Below are 14,952 nucleotides of genomic sequence, written 5' to 3' on the forward strand. Positions count from 1 at the left end.
TTGTGGACTGAATACATTTTCTTTTGTATTTTAATCTAAATTTCACAAGTATTCAAGCATGGGTGGATGTGCTCCCAACCATAAAATGAGACAAAATTGGTGAGTTCTTAGGGAAATGGGTCTGTATGAAGCTGTTTTTAATAAATCCATCAACAAATATTGAGTGAGTGACTACTATGTGCTCAAGCTACAAAAAGACCTGGGGCTGGCCAGAGCATACTAGTCCAGAAATTGAGGTGTTGGCTGGGAGGGATGAGACGAAAACTAGGGCAAGGCCATCTAGTTGGCTCAGAGTGGGCAGGGTGGACGTGACTGTGCCTCAGAGGTTTTCAGGAGAGCTCTTTTTTTTTTTTTTAAACATATCTTTATTGATTTCAGAGAGAGGAAAGGAAGGGGGTGAGAGAGAGATAGAAACATCAATGATGAGAGAGTCATTGATCGGCTGCCTAGCCCGCAACCCGGGCATGTGCCCGACTGGGAATCGAACCCTGATCTCCTGGTTCCTAGGTCGATGCTCAACCGCTGAGCCACACCTGGCCGGGCCAGGAGAGCTCTCTTGGCAGGACTGGAGGAGGAGGATTTTTACTGGGAAAGGACTAGATTTGGTATTGAGGCACTGAGGCCTCCTCATTGGGAGACTTGGGACAAGTCCCTTAACCTCTCCAGACATCAGTTTAGCATTTGGAAAATAAAGGGGGGGGGGGTGTTGAACTTGTTCAGTTATTAAGTGCCTTCCAGTTCCTAGGTTGTAAAATTCTTGGTCAGTCATACTTTCATTTTTCCTTTGAGAAGAAAATACTATACTTGCAATTTCATTTAAGTCAATCAGTGGCATTTAGAAAACACTCACTATACTCTAGGAGACTGCCGTAAATTCCTATTTCTTAAAAATTATTTTTAATTGTAGCAAAATACACATGACATAAAGTTTTCCATCTTAACCATTTTTAAGTATATAGTTCAGTAGTGTTAAATACATTCATCTTGTTATGCAACCATTACCACCTTCCGTCTCCAGAACTCTTTTCATTTTGCAAAACTCAAACTCTAAACCCATTAAACTATAACTGCCCATTCCCACCATTCTGCTTTCAGTCTCAATGAACCTGACTACTCCAGGTACCTCATATAAGTCGAATCATACAATATTTGTCTTTTTGTGACTGGCTTATTTCACTCTGTAAAAGATTTGTCCATGTTGTAGCTAAATAGTATTCCACTGTATGTATGACCATTATTTTCTTTATCCATTCCTCTGTTGATGGACACTTGGGTTACTTCTACCTTTTAGTTCTTGTGAATAATACTGCTAAATGCTGCTATGATCATGTGTGTGCAAATATCTCTCTGAAACTCTAACTTTCAATTCTTTGGGGTATATACCCCAAAGTGGAATTGCTGAATAATTTGGTAATTCTATTTTATTTTATTTTCAAAATGTGTTTTTATTGATTTTAGAGAGAGAGGAAAGGAGAGGGAGAGAGAGAAACATCAATGTGAGAGAGAAACTTTGATTGGCTGCCTCCCACACGCACCCTGAAACCTGGGCATGTGACTGGGAATTGAACCAGTGACCCTTCAGTGCATGGATGATGCTCAGCCAACTGAACCACACTGGCCAGGGCGTGATTCTATTTTAAATTTTTCAAAAATATACTAGTCTGTTTTCCACAGTGGTTGTACTTTTTTACACTCCCAACAATGGTGCAATGGGTTCCACTCTCTCCACAGCCTTGCCAACACTGGTTATTTTCTTTTTTTTTAATAATAACTATTGCCTGGGCCAGTGTGGCTCAATTGGTTGAGCGTCATCCCATGCACTGAAAGGTTGTGGGTTCGATTCCTGGTCAGGGCAAATGCCCAGGTTTCCAACTCGATGCCCAGTTGGGGGCGTGCAGGAGGCAACCGATCAATGATGACTCTCTCATCATTGATGTTTCAACTCTCTCCCTCTCCCTTCCTCTCTCTGAAATAAAAAAAGATATTTTTAGAAATTAAGTTAAATTAAAAAATAACTATCCTAATAGGTGTTAGCTAGAGTGTATTGTAGTTTTGATTTGCATTTCCTTAAAGATTAGTGATATTAAGCATCTGTTCATGTGTTGTTGGTCATTTGTATATCTTCTTTGGAGAAATGTCTATTCAAGTCCTTTGTGCACTTTTTAATTGGGTTGGGTTTTTCATGTTGTTGTTTAGTAGGATTCATCTTTACATCTTCTAGATATTAACTCCTTAGCAGATATATAACTTGCAAATATTTCCTCCCATTTCACGGGTTGCCTTTTCACTCTGTTGTGTCCTTTGATGCACAAAAGTGTTAAATTTTGATGTAGTCCAATTTACCGATTTTTCCCCTTTTTTCCCTAGTTTACCAAAAGCCTGAGCTTTTGGTGTTGTATCCAAGAAATCATTGCCAAATCCAATGTCATAAAGCTTTCCCCCGCATGTTTTCTTCTAAAAGTTGTATAGCTTCAGCTCTTACATTTAGCTCTTCCATGCATTTTGAATTAGCTTTTGTGTGGTGTAAAGATAAGGGTTTAATTTCATTCTTTTCTATGTGGATATCCTGTTATCCCAATACCATTTGTTGAATAAGACTATTTTTCCCCGTTGAATGGTCTTGGCACCCCTGTCAAATATCATCTGACCATATGTGAGAGCATTTTGTGCTCTAAACCTTTGGAGTTAGTGGTACAGAAATGACACGGTCTCTGCGTCAAGGAAGCCTCGGTAGCGCTGAGCGCTCAGATTCTGCTGCAACAGCGTGTCCAGTGCTGGTTGTGTGCTCAGTGAACACTGCGCCCATGTTTCCCCAACACTTTTGTCTAAGCTTCCCATTCAACCAGTGAGGTATGTATGTATAATGGTCCCCTTTAACAGAGGACTAAACTCAGTCCCCCCAAAAAGCATGGTCATAGCTTATGCAGGGGCACGAACAGAGTCAGGCCTTGAATCCCAGGTGGACCTCGGCGTTCTTATCTCTAAAATGTGGGCAGAAGTGAAATGAGATGGTATCTACTGAGCAGCCTTGCAGCTTGTAGGATCCTTTTCCTTAAGGAGTCACTAAAAGCCAGGGGCCAGGCCTGACCTGACGACGATTAACCTGATTTCTAGGCTGCAGGGAACTGACCCCGCCCGCCTGGAAGGCCGCAGGCCCGGGGCTGGAGCCCCACCCCCGGCCGACCCGAGGCCGTACCCGGAACTTGGGCGCGGCTGGGCTGTGCTACTGGCGCGGGGGCAGCCGGGAAACGGGAAAACGCCTGAGACGAGAATCGCGTTGAAGCAGCCTCACGGTCTCTGCGGAGGGAGAGTTTACAATTCTAATAGTGTTTTTAGGGTTTTGTTTCCTCGCCTCTCTCCCTTTCATTCGCCTTCCGAGGAGTGGTTTCTCCCCGTTGGCCCCTTCGTTGGATTTCCCCTTGGTACATCCCTACCCTGCTTTGAGGCCAGGCGGCCGCCCGAGTGCGCACTGCGCATGCGAAACCCCGCCGCAGGGGGTGTGTGTGGGGGGAGCACGGACCCCGCCCCTTCGCCGCTCCACGCGTGACGTCGCGGGGGGCGCGGGCCTCCGCGGGCTGCGAGCGGTGAGGGCGAGCGGCGGGCGGGCCGGACGCTGCTAGGCTGGGGAGGGGCGCGTGTGTAGAGCTCCTGCAGGGGGGCGGGGGAAGGGGAGGCCCAGGGGCGCCGTCGGCCGCTGACCCTCAGGCCCTGCCCACCCCTTCCTGCTCTTTCCCCTTTCCGAACGAGCCGCCCCGGGAGGCAGGGCAGGGCCAGCATTTGTGGCACCTGCATTTTCCTGGCGCTCCCCTGCTCCCCCATCCCCTTTCCAGATGTTCCTTTTCATCAGGCTGTGGCTTCTCGCCTGGAAAAGAGCACTCCACTTGGAGGCAGGAGACGGGTTTCAGACCTTGGCCCTACCATTCCTATGTTAAAGTCCACAAGCCTCAGTTTTTGCCCTGCCTCACCTTTTCTGAAGATCACTATGACACAGAAAAATAGAAAAGAAATGGACATTTGTTGAATTCCTGCATGGCCAAGTATTATGCAAACTGCTTTATCTGCCACACTTAGTTCTCATTTCATGGCTTAGAACTCCCATTTCACAGATTCTTAAACTCCCAAAGTTTGACTGATTTTTCTCACATAGCCAATGAAGGGCAGAGGAGGAGTCACATTGAGCAATGTAACTCCAAAGTGGGTTTCCTTTTGTCAGACACTTCCTTTGGGCTATTGGCTGGAACTATTCTGCAGCCAAACCCTAGGCCCAGAACAGCTGTTTCCTGAAATTCTATTTTTAAGAATTCTCCTTTTCGAGTTCGTTTTTCCAGCACAGCATGCTCTCCTCCACTTCCGCCTTGATCGCTTCAGAAATGAAATGCAGCAAACATTTACTGAGTGGTGCAGGGGATGAACACTTGGAGTCGAGAGCCTTGGATTCCTGTCTCTGCCACTACCTGTGTGGCCGTGGGCAAGTCCCTTGTCCCCTTGGTGCTTTAGCTTCCCTTTGAGTAAAATGGGTAAGTGCCTTCTGACTGGTAGGCTCTTGTCCAGTTCTCCCTTCCTGTCCTCCAGCAGGCTTTCCTTGGAGGCCCAGACACCTCTGCTCCCCATGGGCAGCTGCCAGGCAGGGCACAACCTGCATCTCTGTCTGGCCCACCACCCACCTCTGGTCTGTGCCACTTTGATCCTGTTGCTTCTTGGCCTTTCTGGCCTGGGCCTTGGTGGCTTCCTCCTCACTCACAGGACTGGTCTGCGCAGCCCTGACATCCCTCAGGTGAGTACTCTCCTATTCATCAGTCACAGGTAGGCCAGCTGTTGCTGCGAATCTCTCACCTCTCTCCCACCTTCCTTTTGCACACAGGACTGGGTCTCCTTCTTGAGATCTTTTGGCCAGCTGACCCTGTGCCCTGTAACTCCGACAGTCACAGGGAAGTGGCATGGGTCCCACGTCGTGGGCTTGCGGACCACCTTGAACTTTGGAGATGGTCCAGACAGGAACAAGACCCAGACATTCCAAGCCAAGGTTCCAGGTAGTCAGATGGGACTGAAAGGTGAGATCAAGGACTGTGGGGTTAGACATCAGAACACTCAGGGGTGGGCCCTGCCTCTGAACTCACTAATCTGGTGACCTTAAGCATATCCCTGGGCTTTAGTCGCTTCTGCTGTAATAAGGACTAGATACTTCCAGTGAAAACAATGTCCACTGTCCCACTGTGTAGGTTCTCTATAAATGTTTTCTTTCCCCTTCCAGCTCTGGGATTGTTTGATTTTGTCCTTGGAGGTGTGATGAGATGGGCTACGTTTGACCTAATGTTCTTTGTCATCCCTTTTTATTCCTCCACCCTTCTCCTCATAGAGGCACCTTTTCCCTAAGGGATATCTAAGAAGCATATTCTGTTCAGTTAAACTAATGTCTTCGGTGCCTGCTTTGTACTTAGCACAGCTCTATGTGCTATGGAGGATACAGAAAAAATTAGACATCATCCATTTCCAAAGCACTTAAAGTCTTCTGGGAAAATAATGAGAGAGGGAGAGTCAGTGGGTTCTATTAATTCCTGTGTGAGACCTGGCCTCAGGCTCCTTATCTAAAAAATTGGGAGATGAAGAGGGAGGAGAGAATGGTGGAATTCTCTGACCTCTGAGGTCCTTTTCAACATATTATCATTCTAAGATTCTATGAATCACATATGTGTATATGTGTGTGGGGGGTAGGTCTTTGTATGTCTAGGTGTACATGTGTGTGATCAAAGAACAAGAATAAAGGAATGTGTCTGATATATAATAGCGTTATTGAGATGAGTCGCATGCCATAAAATTCATGTATTTAAAATGTACAATTAAATGGCTTTTCTTATATTTACGAAAGTGTGCAACCATCATCACAATCAATTTTAGAACATTTTCATTACCAGACAAAGAAATCCTGTACCCATTAGCAGTCATTCTCCATTTTCTCCTCACCTCCCAACTCTAATCTACTTCCTGTCACTAATCTGCTTCCTGTCTCTGTAGATTTGCTTATTCTGGACATTTCATATAATGGTCTGTTTTGACTGGCTTCTTTCACTTAGCTTAATGTTTTCAAGGTTCATCTACGTTGTAGCATATATCAGTACTTCACTTCTTTTTGCTTAATAATATTCACTGTATGACTTCCACATTGTATTTGTCCATTATTTAATTGACATTTGGATTGTTTCCACCTTTTAGCTATTGTGAATAATGCTGCTATACACAGTCGTGTACAAGTTTCTGTGTGATCATATATTTTTATTTCTCTTGAGTATGTTATAACTAGGAGTGGAATTGCTGGGTCTTATGGTAACTCTGTTCAGTCTTTTTGAGGAACTGCCACACTGTTTTAAAAGTGGCTGTACCAGCAGCGTATGAGAGTTCCAGTTTCTCCACATCTTCCACAACCCTTGCTATTATCGGTCTTTTTTATTATAGCCCTCCTAGTCAGTGTGAAGTGATATCTCACTGTGATTTTGATTTCCATTTTCCTGGTGGCTAATGATATTGAGGATTTTTTCATGTGCTTATAGGCTATTTGCATATTTTTGGAGAAATGTATATTCAGAGTCTTTGCCCATTTTTTAAATTGGGTAATTTGTCTTTTAATTATTCAGTTGTAAGTGTTCTTTATATTTTCTAGATACAAGTTTCTTATCTGATGTATGATTTGCAAATATTCTCTCTCATTCTCTGGGCTCTTTTCACTTTTTTGATGGTATGCTTTGAAGCACAAACGTTTTTGATTTAGATGAATTCCAGCTTACCTATTTTTTTCTATTGTTGCTTGTGATTTTAGTGTGACATCTAAGAAGACTTTGCCTAACCCAAGTTCACTAAGATTTACTTCTATTTTTTTCTTTTAGGAATTTTATAGTTTTAGCTCTTACATTTAGGTCTATGATCCTTTTTTTAAGTTTTAAATCCTCACCCTAGGATGTGTTCGTTGATCCTAGAGAGAAGGGAAGGGAGAGAGAGAGAAACATCGATGCGAGAGAGAACATTAACCAGTTGCCCTCTGCACATGCCCCGATGGTGGATCGAACCCGTAACCCAGGAATGTGCCATGACCAGGAATCAAATCCTAAACCTTTCGGTATACAGGACAACACTCCAACCAACTGAGCTACAACAGCCAGTGCTCTGTGATCCATTTTGAGTTAATTTTTGTCTATGGTGTGAGGATGGGATCCAACTTCATTCTTTTGCAGATGGCTATTCAGTTGTCCTATCATGTTTTGTTGAAAAGACTATTCTTTCCCTATTGAATAGTCTTGATACCCTTGACCATATGCCCTGGCCAGGTGGCTCAGTTAGTTGGATGTCCTGTATACCAAAAGGCTGCAGGATTGATTCCCAGTCAGGGCACATACGTACGTTGGGGTTCAATCCCTGGTTGGGGCGCGTATGGGAGGCAGCCGATCCATGTTTCTTCCTCACATTGATGTTTCTCTCTCTCTCTCCCGTCCTCTCTCTAAAAATAAATAAAAACATATCCTTGGGTAAGGATTTAAAAAAAAATCAGTTGGCCATAGATGTATGAGTTTATTTCTGGACTTTTAGTTCTATTCCATTGATCTATATGTCTATCCTCATGCTAGTGCCACACTGTTTTTATCACTATAGCTTTGTAGTAAGTTTTGAAATCAGAAAATATGAGTCCTCCAACTTTGTTCTTTTTTTAAATATGTTTTTATTGATTTCAGAGAGAGGAAGGGAGAGGGAGAGAGAGATAGAAACATCATGATGAGAGAGATTCATTGATTGGCTGCCTCCTACATGCCCCCCACTGGGGATGGAGCCTGAAACCCGGGCATGTGCTCTGACGGGGAATGGAACTGTGATCTCCTAGTTCATAGGTTGATGCTCAACGGTGCCGGCCAGGCCAACTTTGTCCTTTTTAAAGATTGTCTTGGCTGTTCTGGATACTTTGAATTTCCATATGAATTTTAGGATCAGCTTGTCAATTTTTGCTTCTGCAAAGAAGCCCTGTTTCTTTAAATAATGGTTAGAAACAAAGTAATAACATCAAAGAGTACTTTGGACAAAATTTAAAATGAGCACCTACTATGTACCAAGCATGGGAAATACAGAGATCTGTGAGACATGGACTCTCGTTTCAAGTTGCTCACTGTCTAGCAAGGTTACAGATGTGAACAGAAATAAATACCTTGCAATGTGTGCAGAACAGAAAGTAGAGTGCGAGTACTCAGAAGTCTATCAAGCGGGGATGGTGAAGACAGGCTTTTCCAAGGATACACAGTGCCTGAGCTAAGACTTGAGGGAGGCCTTTCAGGGTGCCCTTCCAGCCAGAGGGGAGAGTATATGCAAAGGCGTACAGGTGGAGACCATGATGGCATGTTTAGAAACTTCCAGGGCTTCAGTTTGACTGGTACAGGGAAAGGATTGTTGAGTGTGTGGCAGGTAATGGGCCTGAAGAAACACTCAGTTCTATGGAGGGTCTCATGTGCCAAGCCAAGGTAGTTGGACTTTATTCAGTACATTGGGCCAATTCAAACATTTTAATCAGGAAAACAGTAAGATTTTGTTTTTGTGTTGTTCTTTTAAAAAGATAACACTTGTTGGCTGACTGCCTGGAAGGAATGTGTCCAGATACAGGAAGACTAGGGGGGAGGTGGTTGTAATAAAAAGATGAAGAGAAAAACTGAGCTAAGACACTGCTGTGAAAGAAGGGGACTGATTTGAGAGAGACATTAAGAAGTGTAAGATTGACAGGATTTGGTGACTCATTCGATCTGGGGAATATAGAAGAAAGGGGAATCCTTTTATAGAATTTTACATGTACTTTTCTCAGTTGTAATTATGATGTATATACTGGTTTGTATTTCTCTTTTTTCACTTATGACACCGTGTTTTTTGTATTAGTGCAAAAAACAAAAGCATTATTATTTTAATGGTGTAAAGTGATTCATTAAGGGGTTAGACCATTTGTTAATGCTTTCCCTATTGTTAAACATCTCTATTGTTTCCTATTTTTTGGCATTTTTTACGAAATCACAATAAATATCTGGGTATACTTTGCATTTTTCTTTTTTAAATATATCTTTATTGATTTCAGAGAGAGGGAAGGAGAGAGAGAAAGATAGAAACATCATGATGAGAGAGTCATTGATGGAGCCCGCAACCTGGGCATGTGCCCTGACTGGGAATCGAACCCCAATCGCCTGCATCCTAGGTTGATGCTCAACTGCAGAGCCACTCAGGCCGAGCTGCATTTTTCTTTTGAATCTTTTCCTTAGGATTAGTTTCTACAAGTGGTATTACTGAGTCAAAGGATATGGACACACACCCACACTTTTTTTTTTTTTTTACCTTGAATACTCTTTTTAATAGACAAATTCACTTTGTTGTGGATTCAGACCACACAGAAATATACAAAGCAGAGGTAAAAGTCCTCCTACCTCCGCTACAGAGTTGATAGTTTGGTGGGCATCTTAGTCCCTCTCTGTACCCGTTTAAAATTGTGACAGATACAGCCCACCAAATTGTCTCCTAAAAGATTTATGAATTGAGAGTGCCCATTTTCCCACATCTTCAACTCTTGTAACTATTACTTTTTAAAATTTTTACCAACTTAATGGGCAAGGGAGTTACCTGATTTAATTTACTTTCTCCTGATTACTAGTGAGGTTAAGCATCTTCTTATAAGTTTATTGTCCATTTTCATGTTTTCTCTGAATTTCTTCTTCATTTTTTTTGCTTATTTTTCTTCATCTTTATCTTCTCGATTTTTAGGTCTTTATGCATTCTGGATAGTAAACCTTTTTGCCAATTAAATCTATTCTAGATATTTTCAAACAATCTGTTACTTGTGTGTTTATCTTTCATTATATAGAAGTCTTTAATTTGTTTTGAGGTTAACTTTATTGCTCTTGTCCTTTACTTAGGCTTTTAGGTTTTGTGACTTTTTTAGGAAGGGCTTCCCAACTTGAAAAATAGAAAATATTCTTCTGTATTTTCTTTTAATACTTGCTTAGGTTTTTGTTTTGTTTTGTTTTAGTTTGTTAGTTTGTTTGTATAGGTCTTTAATACATCTGGACTTTATTTTATAGTGTAAGATAAGAGTCTAACCTTTTTTCCCAAGTGGAAATTATCCCAAGGGCATTGACTAAATAGGCCACTATTTTTCCACTAATTTGAAATGGGATGTGAACCTTTTTTTTGTTTTGTTTTGTTAATCTTTACCCAAGGATATTTTTTCTACTGATTTTTAGAGCAAGTGGAAGGGAGGGAGGGAGAGGGGAGGAGAGAGAGAGAGGAAGAGAGAGAAACATCGATAGATTGCCTCCCACATGCTCCCCAACCCGGGCCGGGGATGGAACCTGCAACCCAGGTATGTGCCTTTGACCACGTATTGAACCCCAGACTCTTTGGTACTCGGGCTGGCACTCTAACCACTGAGTGACACCGGGATGTGAACTTTTTAATGGATTTTGGTACTAGTGGAAAACTGCTTTCTTAAAAAACGATGGACTAGTTTATACAAACTGACATTGACAACGTGTATCTATCCCAGTTTCACTGCAACCTTGCAAGTATTGATGTGTTTGTTTTGTTGGTTGTAAGCTAATTTAAATTAATCTTAGTTTATATTGGTACCCAGTTATTTTCATTTTTAAATGATGGTATATAGAGTACTTTATTGAATAGAATCAGTGCCAAAATACCTGGTACTGTAGGAAGCTTTAGAAATGTATAGAAGTCTGAAAATGGATGGTTCCCACCAGATCCTTCATTTTTCTTCCATCTCCTCTCCTGTGCCTCTCATAGGATCTTTTGCAGAAGAGCTGGTCCTCATTACAGCCAGGGTGACCACAGAAAGGACCCCAGGAATCTGCCTGTATTTTAGTGCTGATTCAGAACTCCTGCCCTCCAGCCAGCCACCCATATCCTGCTCTGAGGAGGGAGTAGGAAATGCTACCCTGAGCCCTAGGGTGGCTGAGGATTGTGTCAGGGTCTGGAGCCAGGAGGGCCTTGTGCTTACCAAGCTGCTCACCTCGGTAAGAGCTTCAGGTTGTCAGAGTTTCATAGACTTCCATGCTGCATGCTGTGTCTTGAAGGCAGTTTTTTTTTTAGGGAGGTAGAGAAACATCAATGTGAGAGAGATACATTGATTGGTCGCCTCCCATTCGCACCCCTACAGGGGTCTAACCCACAGCCCAGGTACGTGCCCTGACTGGGATTGAACCTGCGACCTTCTGGTGCTCAGGATGATGCTGAACAAACTGAGCCACACCAGCCAGGGCTTAAGGGCAATTTTACCTAATAGATAAAATATAGGCTTTATAATCCTGACTGGGAGGCTGTGTGATCTTGAACAAGGACCTGAGTCTCTCTGAGCCTCAGCTTCCTCATCTGTAAAATAGGAAACATGATACTATCTCCTAATTCCAACAAAGAAATGAGAGTGAATATAAAGAACCTAGTACAATGCCTGGTACATAATAGAGATTTGATAAATGACAGCTATTACTATTAACTATTGTCTTTAAGTACAATAAAATATGACCTCTACCTCAAAGGAATTCAGAAGCTGGACTAAGGCAGAATAAGCTAATTGCCAGCATAGAGATGTGAGCCAAGTGTTACTCTAACACATCGTAAGGAGCAATTAACTCTAACTTGAATATTTATATAGAGTGTTTCACAGAGATGATAGCATTTAAGAAAGGGAATTGTGTACAGTAGTTTATAACGTACAGAGTACTTTCAGATTCATTATCTCATTTGATCTTAAAATAGCCTTTGAGGTAGCTGTTATTATCCCATCTTACAGATGAGGAAACAGGTTCAGAGAGAGGGAGTGAATTGCTCAAGGCCACACTGCTACTGACCCAGGATTTCAACCTAGTTTCTAACTGAGTCCCAGGCTTGTTCTGCCCTGTCAGGATGATCCCTGAAGGATGAGGAAGATTTGGGCAGATAGTGCACCAGAGGGGGTACAAGAAAGAGGAACTACATTCCAGGCATAAGGGGCCAGCATGAGCACAGGCCTAGAGATTAAAAAGTGTTCAGCCTTTGGGGACACTCCATGACGAGGGGCTGAGGAATGCCTTAAGGGAAGAGACAGGAGAGATGCAGGAGCCTGATCATGAGGCACTGTGATGCCAGGCTAAGATGCTATGACTTGACACTGCAGGCCATGGGGACCACTGCTGCTGGGTGGAAGTGACTGGCCCCGAGTGGAGGAGAGAGACCAGTTAGGAGGCTGCTGCACATTCTTCCCTCACGTTTGCAAAGACCCTCGTGAGGAGCATCATCTGGGAGCTTGGAATCAGGGAAGATCTTGGTTTCCAGACCTGGCCCTGCTTGCACATTTTAAAAATGTGGATAATAGTGAATTCTCATAGAGTCATCATTAGGGGGCTCAATGGTTGGGCAAGAAAGCAGTTTGTAGATCATAGAGACAATTAGCTTTTATAGAAGTAACATTTTCCTTTTAGTTGCTCCCTGGATGTGGAGAGCCCTTTCCTCCATAGAGGCTTCTCTCCATAGCCTGGGGCTGGGGGTAAGATGTCTTCCTAAGGGAAGATTCTCTATCCTTCCTCTGTCTCATTCATTTCTCCTTCCCTCCCTGTGCCCACCTAGGAGGAGCTGGCTCTGTGTGGCTCCAGGCTGCTGGTTTTGGGCTCCTTCCTGCTTCTCTTCTGTGGCCTTCTCTGGTTTTTTACTGCTGTATGTTTCCACCCACGCCGGGAGTCCTACTGGTTTAGAACCCGGCTATAAGGGCACTGGCCTAGTTCCTGTCTTGTTCTCAGGTAAGGTTCTTTGCCCCAGTTCTGTGAGAATAGAAGATGGGGTGGGAGTGGGAATTGTAACTGAAATAGCTATTCCTAAACAATATGGTTTGGTTTTACTTATTTTTGAACTTTATATAGATGGAATCGTATATATTCTTTTGTGACTGACTTCTTTCTGTTAACATTCCGATTTTAAGATTCACCCATAGCTCTAGTCCACATCGAAGAAGCTTTTTAGTAATAATGGTGAATTAAGAGGTTTCAAATATATATATTTTTTAAATATATCTTTATTGATTTCAGAGAGGGGAGAGAGAGAGATAGAAACACCAATGATGAGAGTCATTGACTGGCTGCCTCCTGCACGCCCCCAGCTGAGGATCGAGCCCACAGCCTGGGTATGTGCCCTGACAGGGAATCGAACCCTGATCGCCTGGATCCTAGGTTGATGTTCAACTGCTGAGCCAGACCCAGCCAGGCCAAATTATTTTTTAAATCCTCACCTGAGGATATTCTTTCCATTGCTTTTCAGAGAGAGTGGAAGGGAAAGGGAGAGAGAGAGAAACATCGATGTGAGAGAGACACATCAGTTGGTTGCCTCCCACACATGCCCTGACCAGGGTCAGGGATCGAGCCTATAACTGAGGTATGTGTCCTTGGCCGAATTGAACCTGGAACCCTTCAGGCCACGGGCTGATGCTCTAACCACTGAGCCAAACCAGTTAGGGCAAGAAGGTTCAAATTTGATGATGTGTCCTGGATATGAATCATGTTTGTCTTGCTTTTGTCCTGAAATTCTGATACCCAGTTTTATGACTCAGATTTTATAAAAGTCATCTTGAACTGCTCAAAAGAATTGATTGATGATGCCTGTTACTAGGCACATACGATGCCCAAGTTCTTTACATGCACTTTCTCTTTTCCATTAGCCATTATTGCCTTTAGAAAAAGTTGATTCTGCTAACAGAATCTTTCAAGGGACACAGCCTCACAAAGGTAGCAGTGGGTGGTAAACATATTGGCTGACCAGTTTGTGTGTCAGATCATTAAAGGAAAAAATATTTCTGTAAAATATTCTCACCCTGTCAGGTAGGTCTCATACAATTTGAGGGTCATATATTGTGCATCCAGTTCTTAAATTGTTCTCAGCTTCAGCTGGCTGCTATGCCCTAGAACATAACCGTGGGAGTAGTAGAAACAGCTCAGGACCAGGGAAGGGCCAGAGAAACTGGACGTTCAAGATCAACTTTCTTATTTTGCTTGGGTCTAGACCTGACTGCTTTAGCTACCTACTTGAGGCAGGAAATGAGGCACCATGATGCCAAACTAAGATGCTATGACTTAACACTGCAGACCATGGGGGCCACTGGTGCTGAGTGGAAGAGACTGGCTGAGTGTAGCAGAGAGACCAGGCCTTTCTTAGATCTGAGCAGATTGGAAAAGGAATACTTTCTGGCCCCAGGCAGATCCTGGAGTACTGAGGCCATCCCAGTTGGGATGAGTGCTTGTACCTATCTCTAGTTGTCACTTCCTGTGCTCTTTCCTCAGTTTCTGAGCCATTCCAGAGCTTCCCACAAGGGCTTTCTCACCTGCCCTGTTTTTTAATTTTTTCTCTCTCCAGGTGTGAATCAACTTCTTGGGCCATGGTTCTAAGTTGGAAGAGATGTTACAGAAAATGGAGAGCTAGAATGTGGGGGAAAATAAAAGGATTTTTTGCCCAATGCTGCCAGTGTGTTTATTGGGAATTGGATGAGGTGGGAATTTTAGAGTAGATTGGTTTGGGAGGTTCAGGGGATTCTTCCTTGCTGATTCTTCGTTTGGGATACAGGTTGTCATAGGGCAACCTACTGCAGCTATTCCTACGGTTGTACCTTGGCTTTGGAAAACAGGTTTTGATCCCAACTCTGCCACCTTATGCCTATAAAATAAAATCGCTAATTTCAGCTAGTTGAGAGAATTGGGTGGGTTTGGGCATGGGAGTGCTTTTACATAATGCAATATGACCTTGGACAGGTCATGCAACTGTAAAAGGCCTCAGTTTGCTTTAAGGACTTGACAAATTACCTAGCAAAGATTCCTCAAAGTTGGTAGCCCAAAGGGAGGCTGTCTGGTTACCAACCTGAGCGGCCCATTTTCCCGCCTTTTCCCGCGCCAAGCACCAGCCTTCCCTCACCCCTCC

At 43.3% G+C, this 14,952-nt stretch overlaps 1 protein-coding gene across 6 annotated transcripts; it reads left to right on the top strand.

Moving 5' to 3' along the window:
- Positions 1 to 3,493: 3,493 nt before the first annotated feature.
- Positions 3,494 to 14,496, top strand: TMEM219 (transmembrane protein 219). 6 transcript variants are annotated; one of them, XM_081133376.1, is made up of 7 exons: positions 3,494 to 3,584; positions 4,316 to 4,468; positions 4,573 to 4,774; positions 4,862 to 5,051; positions 10,804 to 11,033; positions 12,622 to 12,791; positions 14,395 to 14,496. In XM_081133376.1, the coding sequence occupies exons 2-6, from the start codon at positions 4,335 to 4,337 to the stop codon at positions 12,757 to 12,759; spliced, it is 894 nt and encodes a 297-aa protein (XP_080989502.1). In that variant the 5' UTR covers positions 3,494 to 3,584; positions 4,316 to 4,334; the 3' UTR covers positions 12,760 to 12,791; positions 14,395 to 14,496. The 6 variants fall into 6 exon arrangements, with proteins under 6 accessions (XP_080989502.1, XP_080989505.1, XP_080989507.1 ...); XM_081133381.1 differs by having other exon boundaries at positions 3,502 to 3,584; positions 4,552 to 4,774; XM_081133377.1 differs by having other exon boundaries at positions 3,538 to 3,584; positions 4,576 to 4,774.
- The last annotated feature ends 456 nt before the right edge of the window (positions 14,497 to 14,952 follow it).

This window comes from Miniopterus schreibersii (assembly GCF_964146895.1).
Source record: "Miniopterus schreibersii genome assembly, chromosome: 3".
Taxonomy (NCBI): Eukaryota; Metazoa; Chordata; class Mammalia; order Chiroptera; family Miniopteridae; genus Miniopterus; species Miniopterus schreibersii.

What these genes read in the sequence shown, in the direction of transcription:
- TMEM219 (XM_081133381.1), top strand. Translation starts at nt 4,335, where the DNA reads ATGCTCTCCTCCACTTCCGCCTTGATCGCTTCAGAAATGAAATGCAGC. An exon ending in TAGTCAGATGGGACTGAAAG is followed by an intron (nt 5,052 to 10,803) that starts GTGAGATCAAGG and finishes TGCCTCTCATAG; the next exon opens with GATCTTTTGCAGAAGAGCTG. An exon ending in TTACCAAGCTGCTCACCTCG is followed by an intron (nt 11,034 to 12,621) that starts GTAAGAGCTTCA and finishes GTGCCCACCTAG; the next exon opens with GAGGAGCTGGCTCTGTGTGG.